Source organism: Podarcis gaigeae (genome assembly GCF_964106915.1).
Source record: "Podarcis gaigeae genome assembly, chromosome: 14".
In the NCBI taxonomy this organism is placed as follows: domain Eukaryota; kingdom Metazoa; phylum Chordata; class Lepidosauria; order Squamata; family Lacertidae; genus Podarcis; species Podarcis gaigeae.
This window is the reverse complement of record NC_139690.1, coordinates 34,831,077-34,849,616: the sequence shown is the minus strand read 5'-3', so window position 1 is coordinate 34,849,616 and position 18,540 is coordinate 34,831,077. Positions and strand designations below refer to the sequence as shown.

At 45.4% G+C, this 18,540-nt stretch overlaps 1 protein-coding gene across 2 annotated transcripts; it reads right to left on the bottom strand.

The window, feature by feature from the left end:
• Positions 1-272: 272 nt before the first annotated feature.
• On the bottom strand, positions 273-17,555 carry ROGDI (rogdi atypical leucine zipper). 2 transcript variants are annotated; one of them, XM_083711017.1, is made up of 11 exons: positions 17,317-17,542; positions 11,971-12,042; positions 10,765-10,847; positions 8,429-8,483; positions 6,212-6,292; positions 5,989-6,084; positions 4,732-4,830; positions 2,938-3,051; positions 2,171-2,220; positions 1,801-1,927; positions 273-1,126 (listed from the first exon to the last, which is right to left on the bottom strand). In XM_083711017.1, exons 1-11 carry the CDS (start codon positions 17,359-17,361, stop codon positions 1,085-1,087), a joined length of 864 nt encoding a protein of 287 aa, XP_083567143.1. In that variant the 5' UTR covers positions 17,362-17,542; the 3' UTR covers positions 273-1,084. The 2 variants fall into 2 exon arrangements, with proteins under 2 accessions (XP_083567143.1, XP_083567142.1); XM_083711016.1 differs by lacking the exon at positions 273-1,126 and having other exon boundaries at positions 1,133-1,927; positions 17,317-17,555.
• Between the last annotated feature and the right edge of the window lie 985 nt (positions 17,556-18,540).

Below are 18,540 nucleotides of genomic sequence, written 5' to 3'. Positions count from 1 at the left end.
TAGTTTTTGTCATATCCTGAAGATACACCTCTTTGCCCCGGCCTTTGAGAATTTTAGGATCCTTGCTATTCATCTGATTGAAATATTAAAATTAGTTTAAAACAATGGTTGAAACCTGTTCTGGTGAAGGGCTGTTAAACAATTTAATAATTAACAACAGGCAGAGTCGAGGCATCCTATATCAACTTAATACATTTTGACTAACTCCAACTAACCACACATCACTGGGGTCTCCTTCGAAACATAGGTTTGAAACTTCAGCCACACAGCACAACGGTCAGGGATTTTTATTTAACAACAACAGCAGACCAGTTCAAGGAATGATTCGTTCAAGTTTAGCAGCAACCGACCACTCTGCCACCAAGACAAACATGTATGTTTTGCATTGCTTAGTGGTAGACGGGCATAGCGATGGCTCAATGGAAGACATGATGGAGGTGGTGCCTCTGGCTACCCACCAAAAGAACATTGTTCCCGACGCCGCTGGGGTTAAATTGTAGAGATGAATCTTCCACATTGGCGCAAGAGATTTGGTGGTGGTGATGGAAGGGACAGCAAACCAAAAATATGACGAGGGAGGAATGTCTCTTCGTGGCCCACCACACACACCAAGTTGGTCCCTCTTGTTATCTCTCCACAACAGTCCAGCCCTGGTTTCATTTTCCCTGTTCACAATCACACCTTTTCCTCTAATGAAGGAAAAAGGGGAGCCTGTGGCCCTCCAAGTCTTGCTAGACTTCAGCTCCCACCAGTCCCAGCCAGCATGGCCAGTGGATCAGGGACAATGGGAGCTGCAGTCCTGTGACATTTGGAGAGCCACAGACTCCCCCCATTCCCTGCTCTAGCGGGTTGGGATTTGACTAGTGTTCACCAGCTTGGAAAGAAATAGGTGTACTTCTAAAGTGCTAATAAATAATGATATTCGACACATGAGATTGCCAACACTGGGCATGGTGCCTACCCAGCTGCCACCATGAACAGTGGGATCCAGTAAATCTTCACACATACACAGCTTATACAATGATTTCCTCCCGGGAAGAGAGAGAGTGCTGAAATTGCAAATGGACCACTGTTTGAGGCAGGATCAGTAGAGCTTGTAGTTCCAGTAGCCAGAAAACACAGAGATCTGGAAAATAAGAGGGGGAGAGGTTGTCAGAAACCGCATCATGCTCATGCTCAAGACATCTGTTTGGGAACCCCCAACCTAAGGTTTCCCATCTCTGCTGTAAAAAGCTAATTGGTGTGGAATCCAAGAATGAGCAGGGAATGGGGATCCTTAATTCAAATCTCACTTTTGTCACAAGCTTAGAGGTTCTCTAAGCCTCCACATCCCACCCTCCCAAATCTGAAATATGGGGATAATATCAACCTACCTTGACAGGGCTGTTGGCTCATTTTTCCTTTGCATCTTACTTGAGATAGACTTAGCTGTAGCAGTCTAAATGCTATAAATGTGCTATATTATTGCTAAGGGTTACTTACATCAGCAGGACATATGCTTTTAAGTTTCACACAATCCAACGCTATTTGCCTTGCCCCCAGTGTCTCCTTTTTCCGCATCAGATACAGAACTAACACTTCACTAAGTATACCAGAAGTAGTCAACGTGGTGCCCTCCACATGCCCACTCAGCCCCAGCTAGCATAGTTAACGGCCAGAGATGATGGCAGTCCAGCAGCTTCTGTAGGGCATCATACTGGCTGCCGCTGCAAAATACTTTCAACATCCAGAAGCATCCCCTGGACCCCAAAAGCAAGGAATGCCCTTTGCCAACCACGTCATCTCTTTCCACCACCCGACCTTGTCCTTCAGCTGCTGGCACAGCTGCAGGGAGACCGTGAAAAAAACAAGGGCGTCATTCAGCCAGGGTACGACACACTCCACTTTGTGGACATGGTTCACTTCATATCTTTGGTTGTTGAACTCACTGCAGAGAGAGAGAGAGAGAGAGAGAGAGAGAGAGAGAGAGAGAGAGTTAGTTGCTGGGGGCAGGGAGGTTACACAGACAAGATTCCACCCTGTTCCCTCAGGCCTTCTTCACCATAGTGTGATGGTATTTATTCATTTATTTTATTAAATGTGTATACCACCCTATACCCGCAGGTCTCAACATAAAATCACAATATAAAATCACAAAATACACAATTAAAACAAAAACAACCCAACTTACAACATGGCCCCTGGGTTGTGTAGTATGGACCCTCCAGCCGGTCTGAAGTTCTGGGGGAGGAAATAAAAAATTACCACCCAGGGATTTTCAAAGAAGGAAACAGTTGTTCTGTGTAGACTCCACAAACTTTCTTTATTATAGAGGTGATGTGAATAGTGTACTTACAGTCTCAATATTTTTTCTGCTTCCTTAGCATCTGTTGTCATTTCCTGACTCTTACATTAGTGACATATGGTGTTGTCTTCAACCAAGTTCTACCCAAGAGTAGATCCACTGAAAGTAATGGGCATGACTAATTCAGGTCCATTCATTTCAACAGCTCTACTCTGAGTAGAACCTGCTCAGATACAACCCACAAACATTTACCCAGCTAGTCAGAGCTTGTGCAATAGTCTTTCACAACACCCCCTAGAAGTAGTGATAGTAAATACAAAGGAGAAAGATGTTAAGCAGCTGCTTTTGGGCCTCATCTACAGTTTTGCCAAAACTATCACCAGTAAAGATCCACCAACACATTTAAAATCAAAGAGCTTGGTCGGACCTACAAATGGCTTATGACCCTCAGCTGTATTAACTACAATATTTCGCCTTTGTTAAGATTTGGAACCAATGCTCTAATGCTGACCTTCTCCCCAAGTGGTAAGGGATGTCTCCTATGTAGGATTACAGTAGAGTAGACCCTTGCCCTGGGAGCAAGCTGGGGGTTACGCTCTATTTATTTGTATTTTAGGAGATTTATAAACAGCCCTTCAGCATCTTCCTGGTACCTTTGTAGAACTGGGCTGCAGAGCATGCAGCTGATAGACAGTCAAGCAGAGCTTATTCAGGTTGATGTAGAAATTGACGAGGATGTCTGGAGGCAGAGCAGGAGTGAACATTTTCTGCAGGGAAAGCAAAACCAGTGTATCATTAAGGTCCTTCATTTCTTACCCATTGAAAATACCAGGTTTCAATACATGCAGGACTGTGAACAAGTATCCCTCGAGGACAGTAGTCTTCATTTTTTTCCCTGACCTTTAAATCAAACATGCATTTGGGGACCCATTCCTTGACTTTTTACTATGTATTTCTATGGTGGTGACGCAGCTGTTATGATCCACCTTAGATCAGATCATGCTTTGGTTGTGGGTTCCAGCTCACCAATTAAGACAAATGCTAGGACAAAGATTCTCAGAGTGTAAAGCAGGTCTCCCTAGAGGGGCCTGAACTACTGTCAGGAGAAGCAAACATTCCCCTTTAGGCCCTGTCACTCAGTCACAGGGATGGGAGAGAAACAGAACACTCAGCAGCGGAGCATATATCCGTGCTGCCCAGGGCGGACACGCTCCCAAGGGAGGCGGGGCACAGAGGGTGCCCTCCCAGGCACGGGATAGCTGCTCGGGTGCACGGAGCAGCACGCGTGCCCTGCAGCCGGGGATGGAGTGTGCCGCCAATGGCGGAAATTCAGCGCGCCGCCCACCCGTGACTCCCAAACCTTCCCCAGCTGTCAAAACGAAGGGGGAAGGGAATGCCGCCACCAAAGCGGCACAGCTCCCCCCCTTCCACCGATGGATCGGGGTAGGCTTGGGAGTCGTGGGTGGGTGGCGCACCAAATGTCACCCCCCTCAGCGAAGACACCCGGGGTGTTCTGTCCCCACCGCACCCCCTTTCCTCCACCCCTGGGAATACCAACCCACCGTTTTACAACCGTTGCATCACTGCTGCAAAGATGGTGATGAATCTTTTTTCTATTCTGAAAGTCCCAGTCTCTCAACAGGGCAAATACAAATTGGCAGACTGGGCCAAGCCCACTGGCCCACCTGCATCAACATCTTTGGTGTCAACACTGACAGGCTGGCGCTCCCTGACCTAAAGATTTCAGGAGTTAAACAAAGAGCAATGCATCAGGGGCCACCTGTTAATTTTAATGAGAGGCAGAAACATCCAGTTCACCAAAACTGCTGAGCTCCCAAGGGCAAAGAGTCCCTCTGCTCCTATTTGTAACAGTTCTTTTCTGATCACATGCAGTCACAGGAAACTGTGTGAGCAAAATCTGTCTGCTGCAGCATGTCAGGAGCCCCCGTCTAGCAGCAGCCACCAGCTCCTTGGTGGGTGGGAAACCTCAGAAGGGCCCACCGCACCTGTCTCCCCCATTGCCAACGCTGAACAATTTACCACATCATGTAAAGCATTACTAGGGAATGGATTTGGTTTCCCTGAGCCTGCATATTGCAAGCAACATTCTAGTCCTCATGGATGTGCAATTTTTTTAAAAAAAATGTCCAGGAAATTCTCAAAGCTCAGGAGACAAAGGCAACTTTGTAGGTAGGACTTTCAGAGTTTAGAAGGATGGAAGCCAAGGTGGGAGGATTGCTATTACTATTACTTCTTGACTTCTGTAGCCTTGCTGTTGCCAATAACTTAAAACCTAAGCCATTCACACAGTACAGCAGGTTTAATGCAAGCATACACAAAGCTGGACTTTTCTTAGAGCACAACTAAGATTACTCTTAACAGAGAATTGAGTGGGCTGGAGCAGGTGTGTGCTTATCCCTTCCTGAGAGACTGACAAAGGCAGTTACCGTAACACCACTAGAGGCGATTTCTGGCAGAGTCAAAGTAGCTGGAGTGGTGAGCCGATTCCGAGCTCTTGTCAACTGCAGCATCACTGCATCCATCAACTGGTGTGGAGAGAGGAGGAGGAAGGCAGAGAGAGAAACCCGCAATTTTATTTAGAGATGTGGCTGAAAAGTCTTAGTCATACGACGTTACTCCAAAATGGCTTTCAGTGTATCAAGAACCAAGCATAACCCTGGCCTCTCAGGTACCCCGGAGCTTTCTTCGTATGCACAAATCATAATTGATGCGTAGGGTCCATCAGAAACATTTCATTTGAGTTTTAGCAAGAAACTGCCCCCAAAACAAACTGCCTTCCTGGATTAGGTCAAAGGTCCCTCTAATCTCCCTGACACCAACTGCCCCGTGAGCAGGACCCCAGGAGAAGGTGGGAAGGAGGCGAAGACCACACCAAGGCCGGCTCTAGCTGGACTATCACCCTTCTTTCCCCTGATGATTCTACCACCAAGTGCCCTGTGGGAAGGATCCTGATGACTTTATGTGTGGATATCGTTCACTGAGGTTTTGGAAAATGTGGGCTTCTAAACAGCCTTAGAATAATTTGCATTCTGAAAGGTGGGACTGAAAAATGGTATCAATAAATAAAGTCCAGTATTCAATTAACAGCTATGGACAGCCAGGATTCTTACAAGTCAGATATTTTACCTCTGAGCATGGAGGCTCTATTTCCTATCTAATCTATCTAAGCCAATGGTCATCATTACACCTTCTATATTAACATCCCATTACACACGTCTGAAATCTCTTGTGACCTACATCGAAAGGAAGAAAAACCCTTCTGTGTAAGGGTAAGTTATGCCTCTGAATACTGAATGGCTGTTGCCTTCATGCCCTGCTTCTCGGCATCTCTGAGTCATTTAATTGGAGACGAGGCGGGCATTTGGCCTGATCCAGAAAGGCCTTTAAAGTTCTGCTGGTTGCATACTAAGCCAGAGCAGTAGTGCCGCCTAGCCCAGTGCTGTCTGTTCTGGGAGCAGCTCTCCAAAGTCCCAGGTAGATTTCCTTCCCTGTTCTATGACCATTTGCCCTTTAACAAGAGAGCAAAGGACAGAATCTGGGACCAGACGCATGCTAAACATGTGTCCCGTCAGGGCCATCAAGCCACAGCTCTGTCCCACAATTGTTCCAGTTGCAGGTGAAGTGTTCACTCATCTGGAAAAGTGACTGTCCCCAAGGAGAACGGAAGCAAGCGCAATTCTCACCTTGAGGACCTCACATCCTGTCTTGAACTGGTAATTGGCGCCTCTGTTGGTAAGCAGGTAGATTGCTTGGTTGACATGATTCCTTGCATCCTGGATCTGAAAAAAGCACAAAGGGCAGCCCATCAGCATGCTGGGCCAAAGCAGGCAAAAAGAGTTTTGAACTTAGAAGCACACAAAATCTGCTCAAATAAGATGCAAGAAGACGGGTTTGCAGTCATCATACCTGTTGGAGTTTCCATTGTTTATCATCCCGGAATGCAAAGTGTAGGAGCTGGTTATTCCTGGGCATTTTTAAGTTAATATCCTGAGAAACAGAGAAGGGTGATGAAGGGTGCATACACACAGCATACATTCATAGCAGTTCCCTACTAACGAAAGTCTAGCAGAGACTACTCTGACCCTCCCACCCTATTTCTGATTATTGAGGTCAGGATGCTGAGTCCTGGAAGTACTGTATCAGGTACTACATTTCTATAGGAGGAACAGCAAGCTGGAGAAAGCACCTTTTCTGAGAGGCAAAAAACATTATTCTGTTTGATGCCTATGTGGTATTAGGGTTTAGGATTGACAATCAGATAGCCCATTAATGGCCATTTTCAGCCCCACACTGGATGCATCTGCTAACCAGTAGTTGGTTAACTGGTTTGGGAAAGTCAACAGTGGCAGTCATTACGTCAGGTTGCAAAGAAAGGAAGAAGGGTTGTTTTGTCACCTCTATTGAGGAACCAGCTGCCTCAACTGTCACCTAGTGGCAGCTGTTCCATCAGGCCACCTGAATTGTTTCTATTCCAGATAGCCCTTGGGAAGAACTGTAACTTTAAGAGCTGGGGATTGAGCTTCCTTTTTCCCTCCCTGTTCTTTTCCTCTTGTGTGTCATGTCTTTTATTGATCTTTCTATGCTGCTCGAGGCTTTTTTGGCCAAAGAGAGGGGTCAAATCATTTGAATTACTTGATGCCAAGCTCTGTGCAATACCTGGCTCACCTGAAGCACTGCAGCAAAAACAAGCAAAGTCCTCAAATAACAGTGGCCCAGGACCTTGACTTTCCAGGGGCCTCGGTAACATACTGAAACACTGTGCCTGGTTGAACAGTTAACAAACAACAGGGAGTAGAGAAAGATGCAACCCCCTCCTGGGTCAATCACTGAGAAGCCACAGTTTAGCAGGTAAGGAACTTGAGAAGCTGCAAGCTCTCAAATAAAAATACTGTTTCAGGAATTACTGAAGCGGCACCTCCAGGTGCAATTGGGTCTGCAGACGCTTTTCCTAGCCCCAACAGGGCCCCCTCCCTACAGTTAAGCTTCAAATCAGTACTCTATTGTAGCCAGTGGAATAGGTTGTAACATGTGCTTGATTGTGGTGGTGTGCGTATGTGGTGGTGCCCGCAACAGTTTCTCCAGTTTGCAAATGTGCCCCAAAAGGTTGGTAAGCAGTGCTTCCCAAACTTGGGTCTCCAGCTGTTTTGGGACTACAACTACCATCCTCAGCTAGCAGGACCAGTGGCCAGGGATGATGGGAATTGTAGTCCCAAAACAGCTGGAGACCCAAGAATGAGAAACACTGATTTGGAGCATGCAGTAGTCCTACAGTTCATTCGACACACATACACACACAGCCAAATTCCTCTCTTGGATTTATTGTTACCCTTTGGGATTAGAGGCCATGTTTATCTGCATTGCAGCAATAGTGAAGTGAGGCTGAGAGAAGTTTGCTTAACCATCGGGGGAATCTACAACCAGGCCTCAATAACAATCCTAAGAGATCTGCATGGTATGTTGCCTGGCACTGATGGTGTGTTGGCTACATTGCTGACATGGAAACCAAAAGCAGCAGGTAACTGTTGTGCATGAGCAGCAATACGAGGGCAGGGGTTTCATGGTCCCTGCGGCCTTTGAAAGACAATTCAGCAAGGTAAATGGCAAAGGCTCATGTGAGCAAGTGATACCAGTCAGTTGGTTATTTATCTGATTACGGCAGAAGTGCATCTGTGCCATACATTCACAGAATTCTTACACCACTTCAAACAGTTGCAGCTTCCCCCAAATAATTATGAGAGTTGTAGTTTGTTAAGGGCACTCAGGGCTGTTAGGAGACGCCTCTATCCCCTTCTTAAGAGCTACAATTTCCAGAGTGGTTTAACAAACAACCTCTCTATTCAAGGTACTGTAACTCTGGGAGGGGACCAGGAGTATTCTAACAAATCTCAGCACCCTTAACAAACTACACTTCCCAGGAGTTTTGAGGAGAAGCCACAACTGTTTAAACTGCTGTAATAGTACTTAAATGTATAGTGGCCCAAGTGAAAAATAAGCTGGAATTCCCCCAAGAGGAGATCTGCTGACATGCCAAGAGTGTTGGAAGGAGATGAGATTTTCCTGCCTGGCACCATCAGGGAGGTACCCACTCCCTACCACGTGAAACTTGCATGAGCAAATACTCACAGCCTGGCACAAGGCATCTCCCTGAAGTGTCAGGACTCCCTTCACCTGGTCAGTGCTGAAATAAAAGGCAGTGTTGTTAACATGGATAATAAAATGCATCTAATTCTCACAGGTGTTTGGGGATGTATATACGCAAGCAAACACAAATGGTTCAAAGAGCAGGCCAGTGCTGTTCAGGGATTATATATTTACAGTTCTAACTTCCTCATTGGAAGCATCAGGAATAGACAGCATAAAGAAAGACTTGTGCTATTTTCTGGTTTTCTCTCAGTTGCTGACATACTGCAAACAGCCTCCTTGTATAATTGCAGAAAGTGTGATTGAGCAAAACAAACTCTGTTTGTTATTTAGACATGAATCGTCTTTGTTTCTGCAACAGGAATGTGACCATAAAATTGGGATTGGTTAAGGATCTGATGACAGGATGCACACTGCTCTCAATAAAGTACCAAGTATGGTGGGTCCTCTGTAGCAGTGCATCATCTTCAAATATAAGCTGGGAAAAGGATTGGATGGATTCTGTGGACATTCAATCTGGTAGAGGAAGGGGTTCAGCTCCCCGCCACCAAAAAAGAGCAGATTCATTGTTTATTAGGATGGGTAGGCAATAAACTTTTACAATTTGATGGCAGGGCAATGTCTCTGTTCTATTTTTAAAAAACTTTTATCATGCCAACATACCAAACAGTGGTAGAGACACAGATAAGAGACCAGCTCTGCTTTGGCTTAGCCCCGATTGACCTGGATGCAGCATCATTCTGGGGCATTTTGAGGGATGGAAAATATGGCAGCCACCAATAGTGATAACCATATTTCCTTCCTCTAAAGTGTCCTAAAATGACACTGCATTCAAGTCATTCTGCAGCTACAAAAAAGATGTTCAGGCTGCTGGAAGCAGAACTGTTCTGTTACAGGCAGCAGTGCTAACAAAAAAATCGTTAAAGAAACTGCCCACCCACCCTCACATTGCTTAAGTAAGAGGCCTCCATGATGGCAGCAAGTTTTTACTATGCATTACCCCTCACAATCAGAGAAATGGCCAGTTTGCGGTCTCTGAATAAGGGTTGTGAAATCTGGGAGGGGAGCATTTTGGCACAGCCCTACCTCAAAACTCAATGCTCTTATAGCTATTGGCAGAGGAAGAGCAGACAACAGCTAGAGGAAATGGGAGTTCTCTTCATCCTGCCCCCTCCCAGCCCATTTTTGAACATGTGCCTGAGCAGTGGGTTTGGAAGTGTCCATCCACCCACTTGGGCATTCAGCCCTTTATGGAAACAACGAGGCTGAAGACCAGAACCAGGGAAGGGACACACATCTTTCTGACTGCTTTGCACCTTTCTAGTGGTCCCCTTTGAAGAATTTAAAGCACATCTTCTCCTATATAGCCCTGGGGCTTAAAAAAACAACAACAAAGCAAAAAACTGCCTTTGTTATTTACACGTCTTAAGGTGTTGCAGTTCGGATTTACAATCTAAATAGAGTGGGGAAAATGAGATGGAGAGAGACAGATGGATCAGTAATGAAGGCAAGCACTGCAACATGAAATTAAAGTTTGGCTACCATTGGGAATGAGGACCAAGGGAGATAATAAACCTAAGGGTAAGCAGAAAAAGTGATTTTAAATCAGGTGTTCGGAGGGAGACTTGACCCAGCATACAAGAGAGGAGGGGTATCTTGGGCCAGGATACAGGATGTAGCTCTCTACGCCCCTCTGTCCAGCGCCCTTGGGATTCTCCCCAGGCCACACCCCTCATTGTTTTGTACCCTCCTTGAGGGATTTTGTCTGGCCAGAATGTGATAGTGTCTCTTGCTTGCCTGGATGGAGAGATGTGTATGTGGAAACTTCTGCATGGCTAGAATCTAGCCTACTGTACAAATCTGTGGCTCCACCCACTTTTGCATCTGGCACTGCCCACCATGACCAGAGGGCCCTTGGGCTGAAAAAGGTTCTAAGCTCCTAACATACACACTCAGAGAATACATTCCACACAAGGGGGAAAGGCAGCAAAGGAGAATGGATGGAGCTATTGAAGGGCAAGGATGAGAGGGGTCATATCAGCTCCAACGTGTGCTTCTAATTTAAACTTAATTACACTGACAGAAGCTGAATAGTTTTCTAATCTTGACTCACAGAGGCTTCTTGAGATGCTGCCTGAGAAACAACTTTTGTCTGAGCCGCATGGTGTGGTGGGAAGTGGCGATGGAAGATCCCAGACTTGGCTCCCCCCTCACTGGCTGGCCTTAGCCAAGTCCACTTTGTTTCCCCTCCCCTCTATAGCTGCTACAAGGAGACAACAGTTGCAAAGCATGTTGCCCATGAAGATCTCCATACGTACTTTGAACTACCCAGAATAAAGTTCTCCTGCTTGATGGGTCCCTCTGAACCGCTCACAGGCAATGTAAAGCGATGAGAAGCCTCCTGAGCAAGAAAGAAGCAGAGAAGAATGAGTGCCGGAGACACCAGCTGCCTCCCAAAGTTGTTTCTTCTTCTTCTTCTTCTTCTTCTTCTTCTTCTTCTTCTTCTTCTTCTTCTTCTTCTTCTTCTTCTTCTTCTTCTGTGAGAAACTCAGAAAACTGGCAAGACCACTCTGCTTCACACAAAAATAAAACCAATGGTATAACCTACCTCCACACTTCTCTATTGTTTTTAAATACTTTGAACAGATGCACCAGAGTTTCCTGTTTCTGGGAAATTTATTTCATCTCATGAACTTTAAGTACTTCACGGCTATCTATCTACACACACACTTCTTGACTCAGTTAAAAAACCCCACGAGTAATCTTCATTCATCCACCTGAACATACACAGCATAGCCGCCAAAAGCGGAAGTCTTTCAATCTCTCTCTGAAGTTGTAATTCTGATATCTGGACTGGGGGTGGGGTGAGAAGAGGACAAATCTGCAGTACACAATTTGGGTCCTTTTTAAATCTCTGCTACAAAGCTGGCCTGGCATTTGGCTCTTTGCTAGTGAAATTAGTGCATGGCCTTGTCTTGTCGCCATACTTGCATACAGTGGTATCTTGGGTTAAGAACTTAATTCATTCTGGAGGTCCGTTCTTAACCTGAGCTAACACTTTAGCTAATGGGGCCTCCCGCTGCCGCCGTGTGATTTGTGTTCTCATCCTGAAGCAAAGTTCTTAACCTGAGGTACTATTTCTGGGTTAGTAGAGTCTGTAACCTGAAGCGTCTGTAACCTGAAGCATCTGTAACCCAAGGTACCACTGTATTCTGGTATCATCATAAGTAGAGACCAGCATTTGGCAACCTAGTACCCTCCAAATGTTTTCGACTACAACTCCCATCAGGTCCAGTCAGTACGATGCTGGCTGGGGCAGACAGGAGTTGTGCTCCAAAGCTTATGGAGAGCACTAATTTTTGCCAAAGGCTAATATACCCGAAGCAACCAAAACTCAGAACCCATAGCAAGTTTGAAATTGTTTTATAGTGGAACAAGAGGCCAGAGAGGTTGCTAGTATGCCCAGTAACTGCTTCAGACAAAGAAACACACAGTCGGAAGAAATATCATGTTTTGGTAAATACCTTCAGAATATCTTGCAGCTGCCGTAGGACAGCATGAACCTCCTCTCGTAAAAGCCACTTGAACTCCTCTTCCTGCAGGGAAAGAAAATACATATTAAAACCCCCTGCATTTATACTCCACATTTCTATAGTATGATTCACTGAGAACTTTCGAAAGATATTTAGTACTCCAATGCTACTCTCCTCTTTGTTCCTCCACTCATAAAATAATTTACTTGTAGAGTTGGAAGGGACCTTAGGAATCATCTAGTCCAACCCCCTGCAATGCAGGAATATGCAGTTATCGCACGCGCGGATCAAACCTACAACTTTGGCGTTATCAGACCACCCTCTAACCAACTGAGCTATCCACTCACATCATCACACATAAATGAGTAAGTTCTGCTGAAACTATCCAAAGACATTTAGAATGCTTGTGATCATGCACTTTTAAAACTGAAGATCTTACCCAGGCAGCAAGCTATGCAAGTTAACCAGAACATTTTAATTTAACATTCTTGAAAGTTTCACATGATTTTTATTTTGCCTAGAAACTACAGGGTTTTCATTCATATTCAAATCAACACAGAAGTAAAGAGTACACAGGCAATGGCAAAATTGCTTCCTCCTCTCCATTTCCCAAGCACAGAGGCGGATTTCACAAGCTCTTATTGAGTCAGCAAGGCATGGGGTGTCTCCTTAGTTTAGATGGATCAGGTTCTGCTCTCTCTGCCGAGAATGCTTCTGCTGTCCTGCTCTCTCTGCTGAGAAAAAGCCACTCTTTGTTAGCCCGACTCAAATTAGAACTGATGGACAAGACTAAAACATGTCCATTAATCTCAATGGCTCTACCCTTTTTGTTGTTGTTTTTACAGTTTTGTGACCAAAGTGCCACAATTCATAGCTTAGATTTTCTACTGCACAAATTGAGCCATACTGATAGAAATATTTGGAAATCCAACATTTACCTAAATCAGTGGTGTCCAAACTTTTTTCAGAGGGCCAGATTTGATGAAGTGAAGGGCCATGAGGGCCGACCAAAGGGCTAACCGAAGTTGTTAACCTTTTTCTTTGGACTGAAGTTGTTGTTGAGCTTTTCTTAGGATTGAAGCTGTTGAGGGTTTTTTAGGATTTTACCCCGGGATATAAACTGCCACAGGGGCTAGATTAAAGCAAGCGGCGGGCCGGATTAGGCCCCCAAAACGGACTTTGGATATGCCTGATCTAAATAAATCACCCCTGAGCCTTATAGCTGCAGAGACAGGTACATATGGAGCTTCCAGCAAGGCTCAACTTTGAACTGAGCATGCCTCCTAGTCCCTTCCCCACGACTCACTGTCTTACCACCACTCCTCAATTTATTGACCTGGTTCTGACTTTGACAAAATAAACTGCGGAAACGCCACACCCAACATCTTTCCCTATCATGCAATGACATCTCAGTGTCTGTTCCCAAATAATTCTGGAAAGGTTTGGTTCAAAGAGGAAACCAACTATTCACAATGCTGACAACAATCCACTTGTTTACACAGGAGTGAATCCAAAAGCACCACATGGCTTCAGATAAACAGAAGCACTGCTGGATCCAGAAGGGGCGGTGGAGCCACAGTAAGACTATATCCCCAAGGGCACCTTGAACATTCTTCTCCAGCTGCTATGAACACAAACAAATTCTTTCAGAGTCTCTTGAACCTTGACAGCACCTACATAGCTTTAATAATTAACTTGAATCTATTTCTAAGAGGCTGTCTTCATTTACTTTTAAGGAGAAAGGCACAGGGTAGGAGCCAAATCTTACCTCCCACCACCCAACCATGTTCTTTGGGGAACCTCTTAGGTCCAAACTCTTAGGTTACTCTTCATTTACGCATTTCTACTTGAATACAGATGTCTCCAGATCTTCTGCATTTAACAGCTGATCAGCACCATTGAGTGAAACCCCTAAAAGTGCCCCTCTGATACTGAGAGTTTGATACTGAGATACTGAGAGTACATCTCCGACGCTGGGCATGCACACAGGTTACTTGATGTAGAGTTCCCCATCTGTACAGCAGTCTGTCATGTTGTACAGGTTAAAACTGTACTTCAAGTGTGGAAATGCACCATGAATCACTCCCACTGGGTAAGGGTGAATCTGCTTAGGATCAAGGAGTTCACAAACAAACAAAAAATGCTGCACGTAAACTGAATAACCTTTTGCCACTAAGACAACCTACTCTAGGATGAAGCATTCCTTATGGCGTTGGAGACATTGTGTTATTCAAATGAACAGTGTGATATGAACTGAGAACATGCAGCATAGAACTGTTGCTTGAACTAATGTTTAAACAATGCCCCAAGCAATTTGATTAAGGGCCAGAATAGCCTTACTGGCATCAGCAACACATGGGACATAAACAAATAAATAAATGCTTTGTTTCAGGTTTCAAGTGATAAATGTTGCCAGATTAGATTTATGTATATTTAAGACTCTGGAGAAACTTATAAAGCAGGGATGGGGAACCCCAGGCCTGTGGGGCCAATCTTTATTTGGCCCTCAGGAGGCCCTCCACCCCACATGCTCCTTGAGTGCTTTCGCCTAACTGAAACGTGTCCCTAAACTGTGATAACGCCTCTTTGCTTGCCTGGTTGAAGGGTGGAGGTGTGTGTATGGAAAGGTTTGCATGGTGGAATGCAAGGTATGGCACAAAGGCATGATTCACACTTTCAAGGCCCACTTTTGCATCTAGCCCAATCCGCTGGAAAGGAATACAACCCTCAGACTGAAAAAGGTTCCCTACTCCTGCAGTAAAGTCTTCTATTGATGATAAAGCAAAAGTAAGTATTCTGGCACCTTAATAGACTAACAAATTACTAAGGTATAAACTCTAGGCCTGTACAATTGAAATCAACAATACTGTTGGTGGATCCTAGCATATAGAACCATATATGCTAAGTTTTCAAGTACTTTAGCCAACCGGTGCAGACATGTGTTTGGTGCCGAAAAAGCGATAACAATGGTAACTAATGCAGCAGATGAAAACATTGTAGAGTTTGCAGATTCCTGAGAAACCTGAGACGTGTCTCCGACCCTCACAGCTCCAGTTAGGATCAAATTTATCAATCCTAATTTACATCTGAAGCTGCAAAGCAACACACTGGCTATTCAGTGATACTCCACCCCCAACAATATACCTTCTTTTCCAATAATATCCAAATAGCAAAGTGACAGACCTTGCTTCTAATTCAGACCTTTCAGCAACAGCTGTGAATGGCATTTAAGAATTCATGAAGGGAATGCAGAAAACCACTGCACCATCCATGTGCCTTACAGAACCAACCAATTATGTTTCATTGTGCTGGAACTGAACTGTCAACATTTGTGGATGCAGGCTTAAAGTGCAGAACTATGAACACAAACAAACAGAGACTGACAAATTTAGAGAGGACCATTCCATCAGCTCTCCCGGTCAGTTCTTGTTAAGTAGACTCTCCACATCCAGAGGCAGTACATCTTTGGACACAATAACAGGAGATCCCAATCATCATGATACCTTGCTTCTAGGCAGTGGCCTCTGGCTGGCAGTGATGGAGAGAAAATGCTGGACAAGAGGAGTTATTTGCTCAATTCAATAAGGAGAAGTTAATGTTGATGTTATTGCTACCTGCTTGGGGAATGCAAGACAGAGTCTGGGCATATACATGCAGCAGAAGGAAGTGGTAAAGAATCCACAGATGGCAGGATGGACTGTACCTTTTCGGACTGTATGTGCGCAGGGAGTCGTTTTATTTAATGGTCCCATGTCTTTTTAAAAAAATCATTGTAACTAGAACACTAGCACAGCAAGGATCAGGCTGGGCAAGAAGACTTGGCTCTGATGAAGAAGCATTTTAAGACATCAAAGAAGCTTTCAAAAAAGAAATGACTTTCACATCTTGCAGTGTAAAATGCTACAGTCATACTATCACCAACTCAAAGGATAAGAGCATCTCTGCTGGTTTGGACAGAAGTCCACCTAGTCTAGCATCATTTCCAACATGTGTCAAACAGAGGCCTCTTGCAGCCCTTCCTGGATAGACTAGGAATCTAAACTGGGACCTTTTGTATTCAAAGCATATGCTCTGCTACTGAGCTACAACCCCTCCCTGCTCCATGCTTTTGCTCTGCCTAACCTACTTCAGAAGACCAAAGAAGCCTGTGGCACACTAAAGCCTAAAAAATCATTATGACATCAGCTTGTGTCCACCCCTCCTGTGTAACAGGCACACTTGCACACACACACGCGCACACACAATGTTTGGAGAAGAGAAGAAGAGTTTGGATTTGATATCCAGCTTTATCACTACCCTAGGGAGTCTCAAAGCGGCTAACATTCTCCTTTCCCTTCCTCCCCCACAACAAACACTCTGTGAGGTGAGTGAGGCTGAGAGACTTCAAAGAAGTGTGACTGGCCCAAGGTCACCCAGCAGCTGCAAGTGGAGGAGCGGGGAATCGAACCCGGTTCCCCAGATTACGAGTCCACTGCTCTTAACCACTACACCACACTGGAGGAATCAGAGGGCAAGGAAATGCGGAAAAGACAAGTGCTAGAGACTCAACATCCTCTGGAAATCACCACCTCACAAGTATGCTGTAAGATAAAGTGGGGTCCCTTGCGGGAAGGAACTTTGCCCACCACCCGGAACTCCTTGAAGGAATTGTTAAGCAGGGTGCAAATCTTATCTAACATGAGTGGTTTTCAAATCGTGTCCTGGAGTTCCTTGGAAGTATATCGGGTGATTTTATTCAGCAACAGTGAACAGATTACCCGTGAAGACAGAATGCATCAATTCACAAACTCTTGGGCTGGACTCTTTTAAATGAAGTTTAAATGTGCAGCTGAAACTCTCAGCCCAGTTTTTTCCGGCAATTCATAGAAAGCAGGGGAAAGAACATCAACAGAGACTAGCTGCTGGATCAGGCGAATGGCCCATCTAGTCCACCACCCTGTGACCAAACAGATGCATCTATAGGGAAGCCCACAAGGAGGACCTGAGTGACAGCACTCTCTCTGTGCTGGCAACATATTTCAGGATGGTGATGACGACGACGATGATAAATATCATTATGAAATAAGGTAATTATAATTTCAGGGCAGGAGGCGGCGCCGGCTCCGCGATGCTGTGGAGTGATGTCACGCACCGCCGATGCCGGCGCGGGTGACGTCACGCAAGGCCCCGCTCCACACCGAAGGGGTTGAGCCAGGCAGAGCCGCTGTTGGTCCCTCAGGGCTGAACAGAGGCGCCTCGGCTTCTCTCGGCCAAGTGGGAAGGAGACGCCGCCGCTACCTCCGAACCCAGCAGCAGCTACAACAGCAACGCGGCCGGACGCCCCAGCCGCTCTCTCACCAGTACAGCCCGCTCGGCCGCGCTCGCCAGCGCCGCCATCCTCATAGCCGCGCCGCCTCTCGTCCGCCGTCCGCCAGACCCAGATCGATAACCGCCTCACGGAGATGCTCCACGGACCCGACCGCTTGACTTGAGGCGATGAGTGAAGCGCGGACTCTTCCCGCCCCTTCGCTCCTTATTGGGCAGGAACTTCAAGAGAAGGCGTTCTTATTGGCCAGTTCTGAAAGGCCTTGCCTAGACGCCTCCGCGAGGCTCCGCCCACTCCTCGGCTTTTAAATAACCCTAGAGATAGGAGGAGTTTATAACCACTTCCGGTTTGAACGTGTTTTTTCTCTTTCTCGGTGCCTTTATATTTATCAATGCCAAACGGGTTTACCATAGAGGTTGGTGCCAAGGGCTAGAACGGCATCAATTTGCATTTTATTTTTTTTGAGTGTGCCTACATCTATTTATTAATTGCATATTTTAGACACAAGTGGGCATACCCTGGTGCAGAATGCGGCGTAAAGCCTCCTTAGACTTATCTCTTACAGTTCATGCTTTCTCCCTTTTACCCGAGGATCATATTACATAAAACAGCTTTCCTATGTACATCCCCGGTGACAACTCTGACGTGCAATTTGCATTTCTTCTGAGTAATACCCCTCCCCACCCTCTCACGATATATAAGGGTCTGGTGACTTCTGTTTCAGTGTATCTGAAGTGTGCATGCACACGAAAGATACCAATGACAAACTTAGTTGGTCTCTAAGGTGCTACTAGAAGGATTTTTTAAATTTTGTTTCGACTGGGGTCCTTCAGTTTTCACCGGAATTTCAGGGTGATAGTGGTATAAAGACTATATAGTGTTTTATCTCTACGTTTTAAAAACTGAAGCCTAGCAACGTGGAAGTCAGGCGACTCTCATTGACACTCATGTATTTCTGCTTTCCTACCTTTTCCAGCTTCTGAGAGTTGTGGCGTCATAGAGCCTAGTGACGTAATAAAGCAGCCTAGTCCGCCCAAGCGTTTTTGGGGGGACGTAGAGGGAGAATTGTGAAAACAACCAAGGGAAGATAAATGTGAAATCCACCATTTTAATGGGTATACTATTTAAAACTGTATCTAAGGGATAAAAAGATAAAAAGTACTGTACAATTCTGTTTCCAAAGTGCAGTTGAATGCTGGTCAAAACGAAATTACTGTATTCACAACCAAGGAGACAGGAAAAACCCTGCTGATGAC